Source organism: Enhydra lutris, unplaced genomic scaffold, assembly GCF_002288905.1.
Source record: "Enhydra lutris kenyoni isolate GAN:26980312 unplaced genomic scaffold, ASM228890v2 scaffoldscaffold24, whole genome shotgun sequence".
NCBI lineage: Eukaryota > Metazoa > Chordata > Mammalia > Carnivora > Mustelidae > Enhydra > Enhydra lutris.
Genome location: NW_019154108.1, coordinates 23,711,589 through 23,731,228, shown reverse-complemented (window position 1 = coordinate 23,731,228; position 19,640 = coordinate 23,711,589). Strand labels below are relative to the sequence as shown.

Genomic DNA, 19,640 nt, shown 5'->3' with positions numbered 1-19,640 from the left:
TTTTGTCCTCTAAATATATCCTCCTGTTTTTGCCTAATGGGAGCAATATCTTAGCTATCTGAAAGTAATAGTTGTATGATTTTTTTTTCTGTTTTTGTTTGTTTTCTGCCCTAACGCAGTTTGCTCAGATTAGATAGATAGATTTCCTCAGATAGATTCTGTCTCTTTCTGGTGTGGTTACTGCATTACAGCAGGGTTCTTAACCTGCTTTGAACCTTGGACCCCTTTGGCACCTGAACAAAGCCTAAGAAGCTGAACCCCTCTTTAAAATCAAAGGAATCAATTCCATGAAATATACTTATCAACGTATTTTTATAACTGTTACATAGCAATATATATGTACTCCCTTATTAACACATAAGATACAGAGATAATGAGCTAATTTCAAACTAGTGGTAAGTATAAATGATATTTTTGGACTGTCTGTACCAACTATAAGGTGATATGAAAATTTTTTTATCAGTGACAAAAGTCACAGGTATTGTTAACTCTTCTGTAATCTGTACTCTGCATTTATAATTAAAAGGAGTGTTGTATCAGAGGTTAGTATAAAATAAAAATTTAATTTTTTGACATCCAGATTTATTAAGCCCTTTGAATTCTGTTGACAGACCCGGTCAACAGCATTGACACCCTGGGGTGTCTTGATACCCTGGAGTATCAAGAACTCTTTTTTTTTTAGAGGTTTGATCACACATTTTGGGAGGTTGGCTGTCAGCTCAAAGAGTGAGGTTCTGGGAACCTAATTGAAAGTTCTGAGTAACTGAATTGGGCTCAGCAACTACTAGGCTTCACTATAAATTGTAGGAAGCTCAACTTTCATTATCTGGGATTATTTGGGATTCAAATCGCTTCAAAGAAGAATCCACCAGTTTCCCTGTAGAGTGTAACTCTAGTCATCTGTATTCTCACAGTAATTTTCCCTCTTACATTCTACTAGTAGAGTTTGTTTTTGTGATTTAATTGAGTGATTATAGTATTAGATATATTCCTGTTAAATGGCTCTAGGAAAGGACACAACTGTCTTTTATGTTTCGAAACCTTTAATATAACAAGAAAACTGGGCTATTTAGTGAATTTATTTTTATTCATTTTTTTCAGGAGCTTTCAAGTTGTGGATGGAATAAAAAAGAAAAATACAGTTCTGCACCAAATGCTGTTGCCTTCACAAGAAGATTTAATCATGTGAGTTGCTTGTAAAATTTTGATAATTTTGTTTCTGAAATTCAGTTCCTTAATATATTTTCATTAAGAAGTAGTTTAACTTCTCACGTCAGTGCTGGAATATTACTCTGTTAATTTCTCCGAGTAGGATCATAGGAGGTTTGAAATAGCAAATTATGAAAGAAGTTAGTCTTTTAAAAGGAATCTGTCTGCCCGATTATTATTATTATTTTTTAAAGATTTATTTGAGAGAGAGCAAGCGTGAAGGGGGGTGGAGGGGCTAAGGGAGAGGGAGAAGCAGACCCTTCCCTGATCAGCGAGCCCAATACGGGCTGGATGCAGGGCTTAATCCCAGGACCATGGGACCTGGAGCCAAAGGCAGATGATTAACCAACTGAGCCCCCCAGGCGCCCCTTGAAGTGCTTTTATAGACACATTTTCCTTCATCTGGTATTTGCTTGCCCAGAGATTCATTTCCTATAAGCAAGAAAAGATAAATGTTTGATTCTTCCCCTTTATTTAATAATTTTGAAGATAACAAATTGGTGTTCTGTCTTTCTCTAATAGTGACCAAGTAGTTTTTTATCTTTAATACCATTATGAACTCATTAATTTAAATGCATATGATACGTTTCAACCCATTGTGGTTATTATCTTTATTGAAAGTAATACTCCATTTTTGGCCAGTGGAAGTCTTTTCAAGTTGGCATTCATGTCCTTTGTCATGACACTGGTAGTATTGAATAGTTTCCTTGCCATCTGGTATACAAATCTCTTTCAGGCTCATTTTGTCCATTACCTGTCCCTGGCCTACAATCAACATTTCTTTAAAGTCCTGGTTTCTTACTGGGGGTAGTGGACCTGGATGCCAGGAACGCTCATTGCTGTCAGAATGACAACTTCTATGCCTTTTTCAGCAGAGATAGCTAGGATATCTGTGTATCATACACATAACATAGACATACAACTATTTAAAGATAAAGCATCTCATTAGTTCATATTGATACTTCTAATTCAGATTCAAGACCAGGGTTTTACTTCCAACTCTTCTGTATTACATCCACATGTTCTTTCTTCCACACCCAGAATTCTGGTTTTCAAGGAACACAGAACATGATGCAGTACCCTATCGTATACTCATTTGCTTTATCCTACATAATAAACAAAAGGCTCAGAATAATACTAATACCAATAATGTTCCTATAAACAGATGTTTTGCAGATGTTCTGTTTTTATAATTGTACTATATATTGTCTGAGCATATAGGCATTATATAATGCACTCTTTTAACTCTCTTTTAGTCTTAGTTCTTTGAAAAAGTACCATCCTTATGTTGGTGTTTCTCTAGGCATTTTGGTTACCTGAAGCTCATTCTCTGTTAAAATACTCAGGAAGGACTCATTAGAACAATAAGGCCAGAATTCTTGCATACTGACAAATTTTCCTGTCCTCTGTATAAAAATGTTTTTTCCTTGATATATGTTACTCCATTTTTTTTTTCCTGACAGTGTTGCTGTTGAGAAGTCTGATGATAATTACATTTTCTTTTCCTTAAAAATTACTTGATCTTTTTGTCTCTGTGGCCAACAGATTTTTTTCCCAGTAATTTTATTGAACTGTATCTTAGTGTTGGTCATTCTGGATCAGTATTCTCAGGTGTGGTCGGCTTTAGCTGGGTCTGTCAGTTGGAGAGCACCTACACTGAGCCTTTCCAGCATGGTGGTCTCAGGTAGTTGTACTTCTTACATGGTAGGTAGTTCAGGAATCTCAGACAGAATGTTCCAATAATCAAGGCAAGGCCTGCATGCTCTTTTATGACCTTGTCCTGGAAGTTACCAGCAATTTCATTAATCTTCTGTTCATTAAAGTAGTCACAAGCCTGTCCAGATGACATGGAGGTAACATATACCCCAACTTCCAACGAAAGGAATGACAAAAACTTTTTGGCCATGTTTTAATATCTTGATGGTATTAGTCTTAAAATTTGTCTCACATTAAATTTTTTTTAAGATTTTATTTATTTATTTAACAGACAGAGATCATAAGTAGGCAGAGAGGCAGGCAGAGAGAGAGAGAGAAGTGGAAGCAGGCTCCCTGCCGAGCAGAGAGCCCGATGTGGGGCTCGATCCCAGGACCCTGGGATCATGACCTGAGCCGAAGGCAGAGGCTTAACCCACTGAGCCACCCAGGTGCCCTCATCACATTAAATTTAGTTAAGTCAGTGATCATGCAGTTTAGATTGAGTTCACAGGTGATAACAGGCTATGGTTGTTGATCAAATATCTAAAGTATAGCTTTTGATATATTTTAGAAGTAAACTTTATCAGAGTCAGGGATAGTTCTTGTCAAATATAGTAACAAATATAAAGGTGGTTTTGTAAAATATATATATAAAATCTGAAATGTTTCTCACTAAAACAGGGAGATGAATTGTGAGGCAGTGGCACTATATTTTGCACTGTCATTTCTTACTAATATACCCTGTTTTTAGACTTAGAGAAGTGTGAGCCAGCTGATGGTACTTTGATTTTCTTTTCATAGTAAATGAATTAAAAATATGTTACATTATACCATATGGTAAGCAAACTACTTTGATCAGAGTGGATTAGAGCCTCTTAGTAGTGTTACAGATAGATCTAGTATGCCTTCTGATGAATTATTTTTAATGATTTTTAAAAGAAATTGTGAATACAGTTTATTGAATTAGAGAAAACATTACATGATTTTTTTAAATACAATCTTAATTTTAGAATGACTTGGATACACTTTTCTTTATGATATTTTATTTTATTCATACCAAGAAACACTTGGGATTCTTCACACAATTATGCTTGATGTAAATAAATGGCATTGTGGGATTACACAGACACAGGAAAAGCGTGCCATAAGTAGCATTTTTTATAATGTCTGCTCTTAAAGCTTACCTAATTCTGCCACAGTGTTTCAGAATACAGCAAAATCACATGTATTGGTATAGTGTTTTTCTTGTATCACTCCAATTTTATTGCATTCTTCTATTAGCTCTTTCCTTCAAAAGTTGTTTGCTTTTACAAATGAAACATCATAGTGATGTTTTTATGTGTGTGGAAGTACATACATACATATATATCGGTCTCTGTGCACATACATATCTCATATGTATATGAATTGTATGCAACGTCTAAAGATTGGGTATATAGCCAACTGGGTGGTGTGCTGGGAAAGAGCAAGTATGGTTTTTTAACCGGCTATAGGTAGTTCATCAAGTAGTTCCTGTCATTAATTGAATCCTAGTGAGTAAAGAGTTTTGCCATTCAACTATTTTTCATTTTCATTTGCAGGTAAGCTTTTGGGTTGTTAGAGAAATTCTTCATGCTCAGACGTTAAAAATTAGAGCAGAAGTTTTGAGCCATTATATTAAAACTGCTAAGGTAAGAAAGACTTGTGTTTTTATTTTTTGAGTCCAGTCATTCAGCACTGTTTGTGAGTGAATGTTTGCCTGTGACACCTTATTCATTATTAATTGACCCTGGAAAATAAGGCCTATTGATTAGTATGTCAATTTTTTCAGTTGGGTGTCTGTATTCTTTGCCTTTTCTTTATTCCTCCTCTCCTCCTCCCTCTTACATCTTTCCTCCCTCTCTCAGAGTAGCTGGATTATACTATTTATTTGACTGGATAAGTTGGCAGAGATCAGATTATGGTGAAGTAGGATAGTTACAAAATACTGGACTCTTGTGCAGGTAATTGGGAAAGCCTTATAGGATTAAGTAGGAAAATACATACCAGTTATTTGCTTTTAAAATATATCACTGCCAACATTGTAGAGAATGATAAGACTTTATTTATAAAAGAATAATATAAAGAGGATATTCACCAAATATGTTAGTTGAGTAGTTGTCGTAGGGCATGGGTAATAAATGCAGCAAGAGAAAAGGAACATGGACTTCAAGGATGGTCAGAATTTAGAGAGGAGGGTGAACAGGCCGTTTCACAAGAGGATGCTATTACTTTATTAAAACGCATAACAACTCCAAACTTATGTTAAGTTCACTAAAAGGTGGCATAATTATAGCCACATTCTTCATCATTCTTGTGGTAAATACATAACTTACCTTATGTCCAAATGAAAGTGGACTAAAATGAGGATATGATTTTTACAGTTTTAAATTATTATAATAATTGTAAAATTGTAATTGCTGTGAGTTGTAACACTTCTATATTTTCCTTGAACACCTGGGAACAATTATATTCTAACATTCTGTGGCACTAGGTGGCAGAGCTAGCTTTCCAAATATATTTTATGGCAGTGTCATAAAATTTATAAAAAACACTCTCTGTGATATGTTCAATAAGTAATGAGTTTTAGCTAACAAATTCATCTCTTTTCTCCACAGAGTCTGAATTTGTTTTATTGTTCTCTGGTATTTTTGTGTATGTGCTTCACATGTTCTGTTCAAAACCACCAAATTCTGCCTATCGGTCTTCCTGTTATCCTCCTCATCAAGTAATCATTTAGTACCAGTGCAGATTCTTAGACTTAGTTATTTTTGACAGTAGTTGCTTTCGTCCCAAGCCTTTGTAGTTCATACTCTTTTTTGTCATGCACCATCTCTTAAAATCCCTCTATTCTGCCTCCCTCCCTTCTGTATTCAGTCTGTATAAAACTGGCAGGTCTTTTTCTTCTTTTAGTAGATTGTATCAGGGTTCTCTAGAATGGGAGGATAAATATACATATATATAAAATATATAAAGAAAATTAAGGAATTGACTCCAGTAGTTGTGGGAGGGGGCTAGGAAGTGTGAAATCGATTATAGGGCTGATGGACAGTCTAGAAACTCAGGCTGGAATTGAAGCTGCAGTCTTGAGGCAGAATTTCTTCTCTGGAAAACCTTAGTTTTTGTCTCTTAAGCTGTTTCAGCTGATTAGATGCAGCCTACCATATTATCAATGTAATCTCTTTTAATTAAAATCAGCTGATTATAGATATAAATTATATCTACAAAATTGCTCCACAGCAATGCCCAGATTAATGTTTGATTAAATAACTGGGTACTATTGTCTAATCAAATTTGATGAATAAAACTGATCTCAGAGACACACAAAAAATTTATAAAATAGATTAAAAGTAGCAAAAGAATGGTAAGGTGGATGTCCATGTATTCACTACCCTCTTTGAATTCCCATAGATCTTCTCATAGGCGATCCCTACCCTCCCACTACAAAAGGAACTATTGCGCACAATGTTGTTTGCTTCTCTTTGATAGTTTTATATATGTGTGTGTGTGTTCCTGAATCTCATATTGTTGTATATGTTTTTCAGTTTTATTTAAATTATTTCCAAATTACATTTATACTTTCAGAAATTGGTTTTTGTTTTGTTTTAAAGATTTTATTTATTTATTTGACAGATGGAGATCACAAGTAGGCAGAGAGGTAGGCAGAGAGAGAGGGGGAAGCAGGCTCCCTGCCGAGCAGAGAGCCTGATGTGGGACTTGATCCCAGGACCCTGATATCATGACCTGATCCAAAGGCAGACTCACCGAGCCACCCAGGCACCCAAAAACTTGGTTTTTTTACTCAGCACTGTTACTGCATGGTTTGGGGTGTGTCTCTGTTGTAGCGCGCCCTCTTATTTGCGTATACCACAAATTCCTCAGCATACTCTAGCTTGGATAGTTTTCAGGTTTTTGTTGTTACAAACACTGCTGCTGTCAAGCTTTCTTGTTGGAGTCTCTAGGTGCTCATGTGAGCGTTGAAGCCGTAGAAATACAGAGAGAACAGATAAATTACCTTTTTTTTTTTTTTTTTAAGATTTTTATTTATTTATTTGACAGACAGAGATCACAAGTAGGCAGAGAGGCAGGCAGAGAGAGAGAGAGGAGGAAGCAGGCTCCCTGCGGAGCAGAGAGCCCGACGCTGGGCTCGATCCCAGGACCCTGGGATCATGACCTGAGTCGAAGGCAGAGGCTTCAACCCACTGAGCCACCCAGGTGCCCCGATAAATTACCTTTAAAGAAATGACAGACAAATAACCTTCATTGAACGTGATGAGATTGAACAATTTTTTCTCTGTTGGCCATTTAGGTTTTCTCTCTTGAAATGTCTGTTCAAGATCTTTGAACAGTTTTCTCTTACTTATTGATTTTTGTAGGAGTTTTTTTTTTTTTAATTTAAATCTAGATGCTAGTTCTCTTATGTGTTTTCATATGTATCATGCTGTTTGTGACTTGTCATCATTTTTCATGTTATGTTTTGATATAGGTATTCTTAAGTTTAGTAGTCAAACTTACTGATCTTTAATTTTTATTGTCTTATTTAAGCATATATAACTTAGTTTTATAGCTTTGATTTTTGTACTTGAGTATTTACTCCATGTGGAATAAATTTTTTATGTAAGTATGAATTATGGATTACTGTTTGTATTTTTCATTTGAATAGTTCTGGCACCATTTTTTTATTGATGTGTAATTGACGTACAGTAGTATCCTGTTAGTTTCAGGTGTGAATCATAGTGAATCAATGTTTTTATACATTATGAAATTATCTTAATGATAAGTCTAGCTACCATACAAAATTATTACAATATTTTTTACAATATTTCCTATATTGTACATCATGTTCCCATGATGTACTTATTTTAGGACTGAAAGTTTGTACCTCTTAATCCCCTTTGCCTGTTTTGTCCACTCCCCCAAACCCTTCCCTCTGATAACCGACAGCTTATTTTCTATAAATCTGTTTCTGTTTTGTTTGTTCATTTATATCGTTTTTTAGATTCCACATATAAGTAAAATCATACTGTATTTGTCTTTCTGTGTCTGATTTATTTCACTTAGCATAATACCCTCTAGATTCAACAAGAGAATCACAAATGGCAAGATTTCATTCTTTTTTATGGCTGAGTAATACTGCATTGTATCATATATACCACATCTTCTTTATCTGTTTATCTATCAGTGAGTACTGGGTTGCTTCCGAACCTTGTCTATTGTAAGTAGGGCTGCAGTGAACATAGGGGTGGATATATCTCTCTGAATTGGTGTTCTCATTTTCTTTGGATAAATACCCATAAACAGAATTGCTGGATCATATGGTAGTTCTGTTTTTAAATCTTTGAGAAACCTCCACAGTGCTTTCCATAGTGGCTGCATCAATTTATAGTCCCACCAGCAGTGTGTGAGCAGTGTTTCCCCCACATACTTGCCAGCGCTTGTTATTTTCTGAGGTTTTTTTTTTTTTTAATAGTAGCCAATCAGCAGTATGAGAGGATATCTCATTGTGGCTTTGATTTGCATTTCCCTAATAATTAGTGATGTTGAGCATCTGACACCATTTTTAAAAATTCTTTGTTAAAGTGATCTTTATTTTATTTAACCTAGAAGTCTCTTTATGTTTCCTTGTTCTTAAAAAAGGCTATTCTAGTGGTGCCTGGATGGCTTAGTCAGTTAAGTGTATGCCTTCAGCTCAGGGAGCCCCATATTGGGCTCCTTGCTCAGTGGGGTGCCTGCTTCTTCCTCTCCCCACTGCTCCTGCTCTCTCTCCAAAAAAAAAGGAAATAAAATCTTTAAAAAAGTACAATTCTAGACTTAGAGTTTTTTGTATTTGCTTTTTGTTCTTTACTCTGCTTAGGATTCCTTGAGCTTCCTGACAACCTAAGAACTAACATCTTTTCAGTAATCTGAGAAAATAATCTACCATTACCTCTCAGATAACTGTTTCTACCAATCCTTTTTATCATCTTCTGCATCTCTGACTAGATAAATGTTGGCCTTTTTTCTCTACATTTCATGTCTCTTTGTTTCACATTTTTAAAAAAACTTTTATGTTGCATTCTAGATAATATCTTCATTTAATCTTCATTTCACTGAGGCCTATACTTGATGGTTCTCCATTTGTGAATTCTTATTTCCTTATGTTTTTTCATTTCCCATTTTTTAATTTTCCTAAGCTTAAGCTTTTATTTTTATTTATTTTTAAAAAATATTCATTTGACACAGAGAGAGGAAGAGCGCAAGTAGCAGAATGGCAGGCAGAAGGAGAGGGAGATGGGGAGCCCAAAGCGGGGCTTGATCCCAGGACCCTGGGATCATGACCCGAGCTGAAGGCAGATGCTTAACCAACTGAGCCACCCAGGCACCCCTTGTTTTCCATTTTTTTAAAAATTGAGTCTGTTGAGTTCATATTTCTTGAAACTTTATGGGAATTCTTTGAGACCTGAGTTAAGGTGATATATTGGTCGGAGATCTCCAGAGAAACAGAACCCTTCCCCTTCCTTGCACTAATGTTCAAAACAGGCATTTTTGCTTTGGAGTCTCTTGGTGGTGGGCGAGGACCATTCTAAATGATTTTTCAGATAGGACCATTAAGATGTAAGTATGTGGTAGTATGAGGAAATCAGGGAAATTAGCATTAAATGTCAAGTAGCTCTCTTGGCAAACTGATAGAACCTAATGTTAGAGAGGAGTTCTGTAAGGAGACTATAAAAAGCAGGGTCAAGTATTGGGAAGCAAGTGGATGTCCCAACATGAGTGAAGAACCAAGGATCAGAGGATTCAGGCAGGAGGAAGCAGGAAATAAGGACTATGGAAAGCAGGTTTGAACCGTAACCCTGGAATTATGAGGGTACTGAGTAGGAAACTGGATCAGGATCCTTTCTTGAAACTGGGATCATAAGGCGGAGGCTTAGTATTTCAATTTAAGGAAGGAGACTCCTTACTAGAAACTGGGGTGCATGATCATACTGGGTAAGCTTGATACTGAGCCATAACTTTGGTTTTCTTAATATATTATTGAACCAGAGGTAGATTTGTTCCCAGAGCTTGGGGACAATGCCAGGTTAGAGCATGGAGGTTCTGTTATGGGCCAGAATCAACTTATTGTAAACATAATGGGTACTCCAAAGACAAATTTCACTGATCAGGGTAAGAAGTACTAGAACACTACGAGTTGCCTAGATTTTACTTGTTAATCTAAAGTTATCCTTACTATTTTTCATCTCTCCTCCCCTTTTTCTTAAATTTCAGAAGCTGTATGAGCTGAATAACCTTCATGCACTTATGGCGGTGGTTTCTGGCTTACAGAGTGCCCCAATCTTCAGGTTGACTAAAACATGGGCGGTAAGTCATCTTCCTAGTTAATGAAAGGGCTAGACTTCCTGTTAGAAATAAAGATGTATTTATTTCTTCTGTAGTTCTTAGTAAGGTTAATATTAAAATAGATAAGGACTTTTAAATTAGTTTATACTCTTTTTTTTTTTTTTTGAAGCCTGCATTTTCTTCTTTTAAGTGTTACACTAGACTTGTCAGGTGTAATTTTGGGTAAAGTATAGCTTGGTACTTGCTTTTTGCCATTTAGTAAATCATTTTTGTAGAATCTGTGCATTTTCAACAACATAGCATTTCATGTTTACTTATGGGAAAGTATAATTTTTCTTTTTGCATTTAATACAGTATTTTTTGCATTTAATCTTACAAAGATTAAGCTTTTGGAAAATTCAGGGAACATCTAAATTGCAACTTTTAAGGAGTATTTACTTATTTAGATTTTCTTTTCTTTTCTTTTTTTTTTTTTTAGTAAACTTAGATTTTTTTTTCCCTCAGGAATAATGAAAAAATCTCACCGCTAACATGGGATTATGCAGTGTTGCTGCACATTCTGATACATGTTAATTGTATTTGGTTCTATCACTTTAACAAGGTCAGGGTGTGAATTTTGACTTCTACAAATCTGTGTACTTTCATATTTGAGTGACATGATACTGGCCTTGAGCTTTAGGTATTTTTCATTTAGATTTTATATAAGTAAAATTTGAGATCCAATTAAATCTGTTCTTACTTAATGGTATTCTTTGGTGTTAAGGAGTAATGATTTTGTTTATTACATTTTATACAAAGGGTTACTGTATTCTTGGAGTCCTGTGATAAAGAGATGACTAACTTCTAAAAACTTTTTTTTTAAGGTTTTATTTATTTATTTGACAGTGACGGTTGTAAATGCTGGAGTATATTAATAAGCAAAGGCATAGCATATTTGAAGAGCTCTTTACTAATAGGATAGATTCTCAAGCTTCAGATCATTTGTGTGTGTCTTTTCGTAATAATTTTTTTTAAAGATTTTATTTATTTATTTATTTGACACACAGAAAGAGAGAGATCACAAGTAGGCAGAGAGGCAGGCAGAAAGAGACGGGGAAGCAGGCTCCTTGCTGAGCAGAGAGCTTGATGCGGGGCTCGATCCCAGGACCCTCAGATTATGACCTGAGCAGAAGGCGAGGCTTAACCCACTAAGCAACCCAGGTACCCCAAACTTTTTTTTCTAACTAAAGTGTAACCATTTTTAATTAGCCTAGTGTTGCTTTTACTTTTCATAGTATCTGAAGAGATAGATGTTTCTCATGAAAACCAGGGTGGTTTTCTATATTGGAAAGACATTATATTGAAGAGCATCTGATCCTCTTTATATTCTGTTTGTGTTTTAGGAGCACCTGGGTGAAGGTTTTCTTACTTTAAAAATTGCTTAGTTGTTGGTCGTCTGCCTTAGGCTCAGGTCATGATCCCAGGGTCCTGGGATTGAGCCCTGTGTCGGGCTCCCTGCTCAGCGGGAAGCCTGCTTCTCCCTCTCCCGCTCCCCCTGCTTGTGTTCCCTCTCTCACTGTGTCTCTGTCAAATAAATAAATAGCATCTTTTTAAAAAATTCTTATTAATAAGATGACCTTACTCTCTTTTCTTAAAACTTGAATTTCATTGGTGACTGGAAATAAAAATACACAGTAATGATTTCCATTTTTGGAGTTTTAGGGTAAAGAATTATACTCTGATGTATATTGGGGCTTAGTAATGAGATACATTTCCCTCAAGTTAATTTTTACTTTCTTGAACATATTTTTGTTGTCTCTCTCATATTTGCATGAAAAAGAATTTTTCATTCATTAACAGTTCATTATTAATCTGAATAAAATTTTTAGTGTTTATAGTAAATTTTAAAATAGTCTATACTGTACCAGGCACTGATTGCTTGGCATACAGCAGTAAGTGATTCACATAAAGTCCTACTCTTATGCAGCTAACATTCTACTGGGAAAAAATAAACTGTAAAAAAGTAATGATATTTTAAATAGTGATGAATGCTCTGAAGAAAAATAAAGCGGATTAAGTGGGATAGAAGAGAAAATAGGAAGGTATTTTATATAGTACAATCAACCCTTGAACAATGCAGGGATTAGGGATGCCAAACCCCCTGCACAATCAAAAATCCACATAAAACTTTTGACTCCTTCCAGACAACAGCCAGCTGTTGACTTGGAAGTCTTACCAATAACAGAGTCGATTAACATGTATTTTTTATGTTCTATGCATCATATACTGCATTCTTACAATAAAGTAAGTTAGAGAAAAAACGTTACTAAGAAAATCATAAGGAAGAGAATATGCATTTACAGTACTCCGCTGTAAAAAAATTTACGTATAAGTGGACCCACGGAGTTCAAACCCATATTGTTCAAGGGCTAATATCCGTGACAGTTGCCTAGAGAGCTGGAATAACTGAGAGAACCATTTGTGTGGAAGTCTGGGAGAAGAAAATTTCAAGCAGAGGTGATAGTACAAAGGCCCTGATGACATTCAAAGAATAGCAGGGCAGTCAGTGTTGAGAGAGTGGAGTAAGCTATGGGGTAGTTGATGGTAGGAGATGAGTGTGTCCAGAGAGGTCACATCAAATCAAATAGTGGAGATGCTGTTTACTGATATTCTGGGGGTATAGGGGAGGAGTGTGTTGGTGGTGGGGCAGGGAGGTTCTCTTCTTACACATAACAAGTTTGAGTTGGCTGATGAATATCCATGTGCAATTGTAAGGTCAGAGTCAGGTGTACAAGTTTAAGGGAGGAGTTAGGGCTAGAGATAATATATTTTTGATCATCAGCATAATGGTATTATTTAAAACATTATTTAAAATATAAGGATCACCTGAATTATAAGTACAGATGAAGAGCCCTGGAAGCCTCCCAAGATTTAGATTGGAAAAATGAGGACTCAGCAAAGGAAATATTACAGTGGGAGTTTTCCACAGTCAGGTAATGAAACTTTCAAGGAAGAGTGATCACGGGGCGCCTGGGTGGCTCAGTCATTAAGCGTCTGTCTTCAGCTCAGGTCATTATCCCAGGGTCCTGGGATCGAGCCCCACATCAGCCTTCCTGCTCGGCTAGCCTGCTTCTCCTTCTGCCTGCTGCTCCCCTGCTGTGTTCCCTCTTTCTCTCTCTCTGTCAAATAAGTAAATAAAATCTTAAAAAAAAAAGTGATCCCCCATGTCATTTGCTGCTAGTAAGTTGAATTAGGTGAGAACCTTGACATGGGCACTGGATATGGGCAGTTGAAGAGGATTGGCAACCTTGCCAAGAGTGGTTTCAGTATAGCGGTGGACCAAAAACTGATTGGATTTGAGAGAATGTGGAGAAAAATATGAGACAGCAAATACAGAAAATGCATTTGAGGAATTTTGTTGTAAAGGGCAGGGTTGTGGTACTGCAGAGAAATCTGACAGCTAGAGGGGGATGTAAGACCAAATTTTGCTTTGTTTTTGGAAATGAGGTCCATGACAGTATGTTTGTATGCTGGTGCAGTGACCTAATAGAAAAATGGTAGGAGAGCAAGAAGTTACTCTAGCAATACCCTTAATCAGGCAGGAGGGAATTGATCTGGTTCTGGAGTGGAGCAGGAACAGTTTATCCATTTTAACAGGAGAGAAGGGGATGCATTTGGTTACAGATGCAGGTAAGTTGGTACCTGTGGTGGTGAGATTCTAGAAATTCCTCTGATACTTGTTTCTTAAGACATGTAAAGCAGAGTCACTGATTGAGAGTGATGGGGGAGAGGTGTTAGAGGTTTGAAGAAAGAACAGATGAAAGTCATCTTATTAGAAGAGTGTGAGAATGAATTAACTAGGGAAATAGGGTAGGTTTGGTATGGTAGGCCTTATGATTGAGATTTTTGGTCATAAATTAAAGGTGAAACCAGTCAGCGAAGTCATGTATGCTCCAGTCAGGTTCAGGTGTTCAGCATTAAGTCTGGAATAGTGATGAGAATTGTATTTAACCAGTGTTGGAATTTTTCAAGGATTGTTTGTTCCATATTGGGGTCAGGGATAGCACAAGAGAGAAAGTGGGTAAATGTACAAAGTTGTTTTAGTAAGGTAAGGAATTTACACCCAGTAAAAGAGAGGAGGAGTGAAAAAGTAGCATTGGTAACTGGATTGGAAAGTCTGGTGCAGTCCGTTCTTTTTGGATTCAGGATAACCAAGGGAGTAGAGACTGAGAGTGGTAGAAGGTAGGATCATTGAAGGGGGAGTTGAAGTCAAGGAACTGAGAAACCATGTAGTAAGAGTGTCATCTGTGTGAAAATTACAGTCACCAAAATATGAAAATCATGGTGGTTCGCGGACTCTTTCTCCAACTACTAACACCTTTAAGATACAGTGGGGAAAATGACTAGTAGCTCTGTTGATGACAGAAACATAAGTGTTATAATCTAGTGCTCTCCGTCCAGTATGGTAGCCACTAGCCACATGTGGGTATTTAGATCATTAAAATTAAATTTAAAAATTAGTTCCTCATTCATACTAGTCATGTTGCCAGTACTCAGTAGTCATGTGGCTGGTGGCCATTGTATTGGGCAGCACAGAGATCGTTTTCATCACAAAATTTGATCAGATAGCACTGATCTAGTGCTTGAACTTAGTAGAAGCTGGAGGATGTTGGGAAAAAATTGTGAAGAGCAAGGAGCCAGGATTGCACCCAAATCAAATCTAGGCTTATGTTACAAAAGAATGAAGAGTGCTTAAAGAAAAGGTTAAGAATGGAGGTTTTGGGGCGCCTGGGTGGCTCAGTGGGTTAAGCCGCTGCCTTCGGCTCAGGTCATGATCCCAGGTCCTGGGTTCAAGCCCCACATCTGGCTTTCTGCTCAGCAGGGAGCCTGCTTCCTCCTCTCTCTCTGCCTGCCTCTCTGCCTACTTGTGATTTCTCTCTGTCAAATAAATAAATAAAATCTTAAAAAAAAAAAAAAAAAAAAGAATGGAGCTTTTGCAGAGGATGGACCGTGAGACCCAGAAGGTACAGTTGGAAAGGTGTAAATGGCCTAAACATCCATCAGCAGATGAATGGATATACACAATGACACAATGCATACACGTAGAATGGGATATTATTTAGCACTAAAAAGGAATGGAATTGTGACACGTCACACCATGGATGAATCTTATAGACGTTACACTAAGAGAAATTAGCCAGACATAAAAGGACAGATACTGTCTGATTCTGTATATACCAGGTACCAAGAATATTCAGATTCATAGAGACAGAATGTAGAAGATGGTTGCTAGGGGCCCAAAGGAGGAAGGAATGGGAGTTACTGTCCAGTGGGTGTGGAATTTCAGTTTGGGAAGATAAAAAGAGTTCTGACCATGCATGGTTGGTGGTGATGGTTGGTTGATAAGATGAATGTACTTAATGCCATTAAAGTGTACGCTTGAAAATGGTTAAAATGGTGAATGTTATGTATTTTACCACAGTTTAAAAAAAAGTTTATTACAGTGACTGAATATACAAACAGTACACAAAACCAGTTGTATTTGAAACAATTTGAAAATATCACTTGAAAGAACACCTTTTACAGTATCAGTAAAAGAAACACGATAGCAAACAATATATGGGATAATATATGCAAGACGTTTTTTCAAATAGCGATCTCAGAATAATTCGCCTTTGGTTTAAATCTGACCAAGTATAGTCCATGGAACATTGCTCAGTCATCCCCAGAGTGGTCGGTCCAGAGTAGACCATGGCAGGTGATCTAGCTGATTAGCTTCTTCCTTACAGGTTTTTCCAAGGCTGAGGGCTGGGTTCTTTTTCTTTGCCATGTATTTATAATATCAGCCCTTAAATATATGTAAGACGTATATGCAGAAAACTATAAAACTTCACCGGAAGTCATTAAAGAAGAACTAAGGAGATGGAACAATTTCCCTTAGTCATGGATAGGAAATCTTAAAGATGCCAGTGTTCCCCAAATGTATGTAGAGATACATGCACCCTGAATCAAAGTCCCCTTCTGGGACAAGATTGCTTATAAAATTTACATGGAAATGTAAAGGGTCAGGATAGCCAACTTATTTCTGAAGGAGAAAATGGGGTTGAAGACTTTGACAGAGCCCTAATAGATATCAAGATATATTGTATTATTTCGGTAATGTACATTTAGTGCAGGTGTAGACCTGTCAACCAGTGGAACAGAAGAAAGAACCCCAAAATAGATAATTGCTTTTATAGAACTCTGATATATGATAGTGGTGGCATTATAAATCAGTGGAGAAATGAGGGTCTGTTTATTAATTGGAGCCAGGAAATTGATTATCAGTTTGGGGAAAAAATTAAAGTCTTTGTTAGATGAATTAAAGACTTACATGTGGAATGAAAAACGTGGAAGCTTTCATAAGAGAAAAATAGCTTAATATCTCCCTGGCTTGGTATGAATAGATTCTAACTTGGAATCTGTAAAGGTATTTCAGATAAGATACAAAAACCTCAAACAGTGAAAGAAAAGATGAAAAATTTTTACCACATTAAAGGAAGAATTTCTGTTAATCAAAGGATATTTTAAAGAAAACTGAAAAGAAGCCCCAGAATGAGGGAAAATAATGTGAAGCAGTTGTAACTGATCAAGAATTTGTATCTGGAATATATATATAAAGAAATCTCTTAAAAAGCAAAAGGAAAAAAAAAAGAAAAATAGAAAATGATAGTACTTCAGAGAAGAAGATATATATAGGGAAGCGGTGAAAATGAGTGAACTACAGCCACACGTAACATTATTGGTGGAACTTCAGTGTCAGAACATTGAATGAATAAATCCAAAGACTAAAAATAGCATGATATTGTTCAGTCAAAAATAAAATAAAATTTAAGAGAATGATAGGCAAAATTTAGGAAGGAGATTATTGGATACTTATAGTTAAGGGGAGTGCCTGGGTGGCTCAGTTGGGTGAGCATCTGCCTTTGGCTCAGGTTGTGATCTCGAGGTCCTGATTGAGCCCCACATGAGTTTCTCCCTACCCCTGCTTGTGCTCTCTCTCAATAAAAAAAAATCTTTAAAAAAAAAAAAAAAAGGTCAAGGGATTTAGATATGGAAGGAGCACATATGTAGATGTGTTATTGGTGTATGGTTCTTAGGAAAATTGATGCGTATGTGTTTGTTAGGAAATTTAAGAATAAATCAATTTAACAGGAAAGCCGTATCAGAGAATAATGATAATTGAATGTCATGAACAAAAGATTATAATTAACCTGCATCCAAGGTTCAAGATAAGTTGTTTATGCAGATGAACACATTTGTATGTATTGTTTGGGGATACAAATCAAGGTGGTGAGGGGTGATCTGGGAATCTTATATTTTTTATGGTGACTGACATGAATAGAGGTTCATGCAGATTTTCCCAAAGTAGATTCTTTATTTTTTCTTTTTTTAAGTATAAGTCAAAACCCTACCCCTAAATGTGATGGTATTAGGAGGTGGGATTTTTTTTTTTTAATTTCTTTATTTATTTGACAGAGAGATCACAAGTAGGCAGAGAGGCAGGCAGAGAGAGAAGGGGAAGCAGGCTCACCACTGAGCAGAGAGCCCGGTGTGGGGCTCCATCCCAGGACTCTGGGATCATGACCTGAGCCGAAGGCAGAGGCTTTAACCCACTGAGCCACCCAGGCGCCCCCCCCAAAGTAGATTCTTATGGTAACATGGTGTAGAGATCTGGCCCAGAACATGTGGAGTTCCCACATTCATGCATGAGTGAACATGTGAAGAGCTTTGCCCCTGGTTGTCATGATCTTCGCCAGAGGAAGAGTATAGTACCTAAAACATGCAGTTGTGACCACTTTGTTTTCCCCTTTTTTGGTGGGAAGAGTATAGTGAAGTAACATCGTAGGGATAACATTAGGAACATCAGAAAAAGATTTGAAAAGCAGAAAAAAAATCAGGACTTCGTAGATACAGCTTTGGGGGCATTGGACAAGTTTCTGGGATATCATCGGAAATACCTTATTTTAACATCTAATTAATTCTTTTGTCCATGCTCTTCCTATAAATAGTCTTCCTGAAAGAAGGCTCTGTGGTCCCACACCAGATTGAATCCTTTTAATCTGGCTATCGATTATTATGAAAATTCCAAATATGAGTTATTTTTATATGTATTTTTTTAAAGATTTTATTGATTTGAGAAAAAAGATTTTATTTATTAGAGAGAACAAGAGAGAGCATGAGCAGGGGGGAGGGGCAGAGGGGGAAGGAAAAGCAGACTCCCCACTGAGCAGGGAGCTGGATGCAGGGCTTCATCCCTAGACCTTATGACCTGAGCGGAAGGCAGATGCTAACCAACTGAGCCGCCTAGGTGCCCCCTTTTTATACATACTAGACCATGTAGTTCTTCACCAGAGTTCTGTGTTTCAGATGTGGCAAAATCAGTGGTGTTTCTCCTGATACTGTACCAGAGTTTTGGAGTGCTTGATTTAAGAAAAAAGGAACAGGTTTACTGTTACCCTGCCACATCACATCACCGTATTTTCCATATCCAAATACTCTGTTAGGTGAGAGAAAAGGGATGGTTGGACTCTAGGTAACAGCAGAGATTTGTGCCTGATCTTGAAAATGCTAATAAAGTATGTTGAAGCTGGGCCAAGCAAAAGATTATGCAACTGCTGTTTTAGACCATGGGCTATCTATCTAAAATATGAAAACAAAAGACTCCTTAAAATATTTTGTTTTGAAGAAGGAGGAATACTGCTCAGATATATTTCTGGTAGAGATTATCTGAAAATAATCTGCATCTTGGAGCCCATGAAAAAATAAATTCCAATGTGAATCCCAGTTGTACTCTTTGTAATACTCTATATAAAGAGTAGTGCATTTGGCATCAGAATTGTCTTTATCTCCAGAACCAGACTGAGACACTGAAAAACAGGATGTCTTTGTGGGTGGATGACTGAGAGAGTATTAGTGTGTTCTGCTTCTTGCTAATCCTGTGATTAACTTTGAATCTCTGTCTCCTTATCTCTAAATTAATCTTCAGATTTTCTGTTACCCTCATAGAATTAGATGAGCATTTTATAGGTGGACATATTTTGTAACCTAAAAAATAACATTTTATGACATAAAGTGGAGTTTATTACATCACAATGAAGTAGAAACTTCATACATTTAAAGAAAAAAATACTTTTTTCCAGAGTCTTTGAAATACTTAAAAACATACTTTCTGAATTTTTTCATTAATATTCTTAAAATACCCTTTCTTAACTCAAGGATAATTAACATACAGTGTTAACATTAAATATGTTTCAGATGCACAATATAATGACTCCACAGTTCTGTACATTCCTCAGTGCTCATCAAGATAACTGTTCTCTTAATTCCTTCTATTTCACCCATCTATTTCCCCTCTAGCAACCTCTAGTTTGTTCTCT

At 36.6% G+C, this 19,640-nt stretch overlaps 1 protein-coding gene across 2 annotated transcripts in view; it reads left to right on the top strand.

Annotated features, from left to right (window-relative positions):
* The window catches only part of LOC111150663 (Ral GEF with PH domain and SH3 binding motif 2), a 156,222-nt gene that overhangs the window by 56,847 nt on the left and 79,735 nt on the right, over nt 1-19,640 (top strand). For both annotated transcript variants that reach the window (XM_022508175.1, XM_022508174.1), the window contains exons 5-7: nt 1,102-1,185; nt 4,485-4,574; nt 10,171-10,263. In XM_022508175.1, coding sequence (XP_022363883.1) covers nt 1,102-1,185; nt 4,485-4,574; nt 10,171-10,263 — 267 coding nt within the window. The remainder of the gene's footprint in view (nt 1-1,101; nt 1,186-4,484; nt 4,575-10,170; nt 10,264-19,640) is intronic.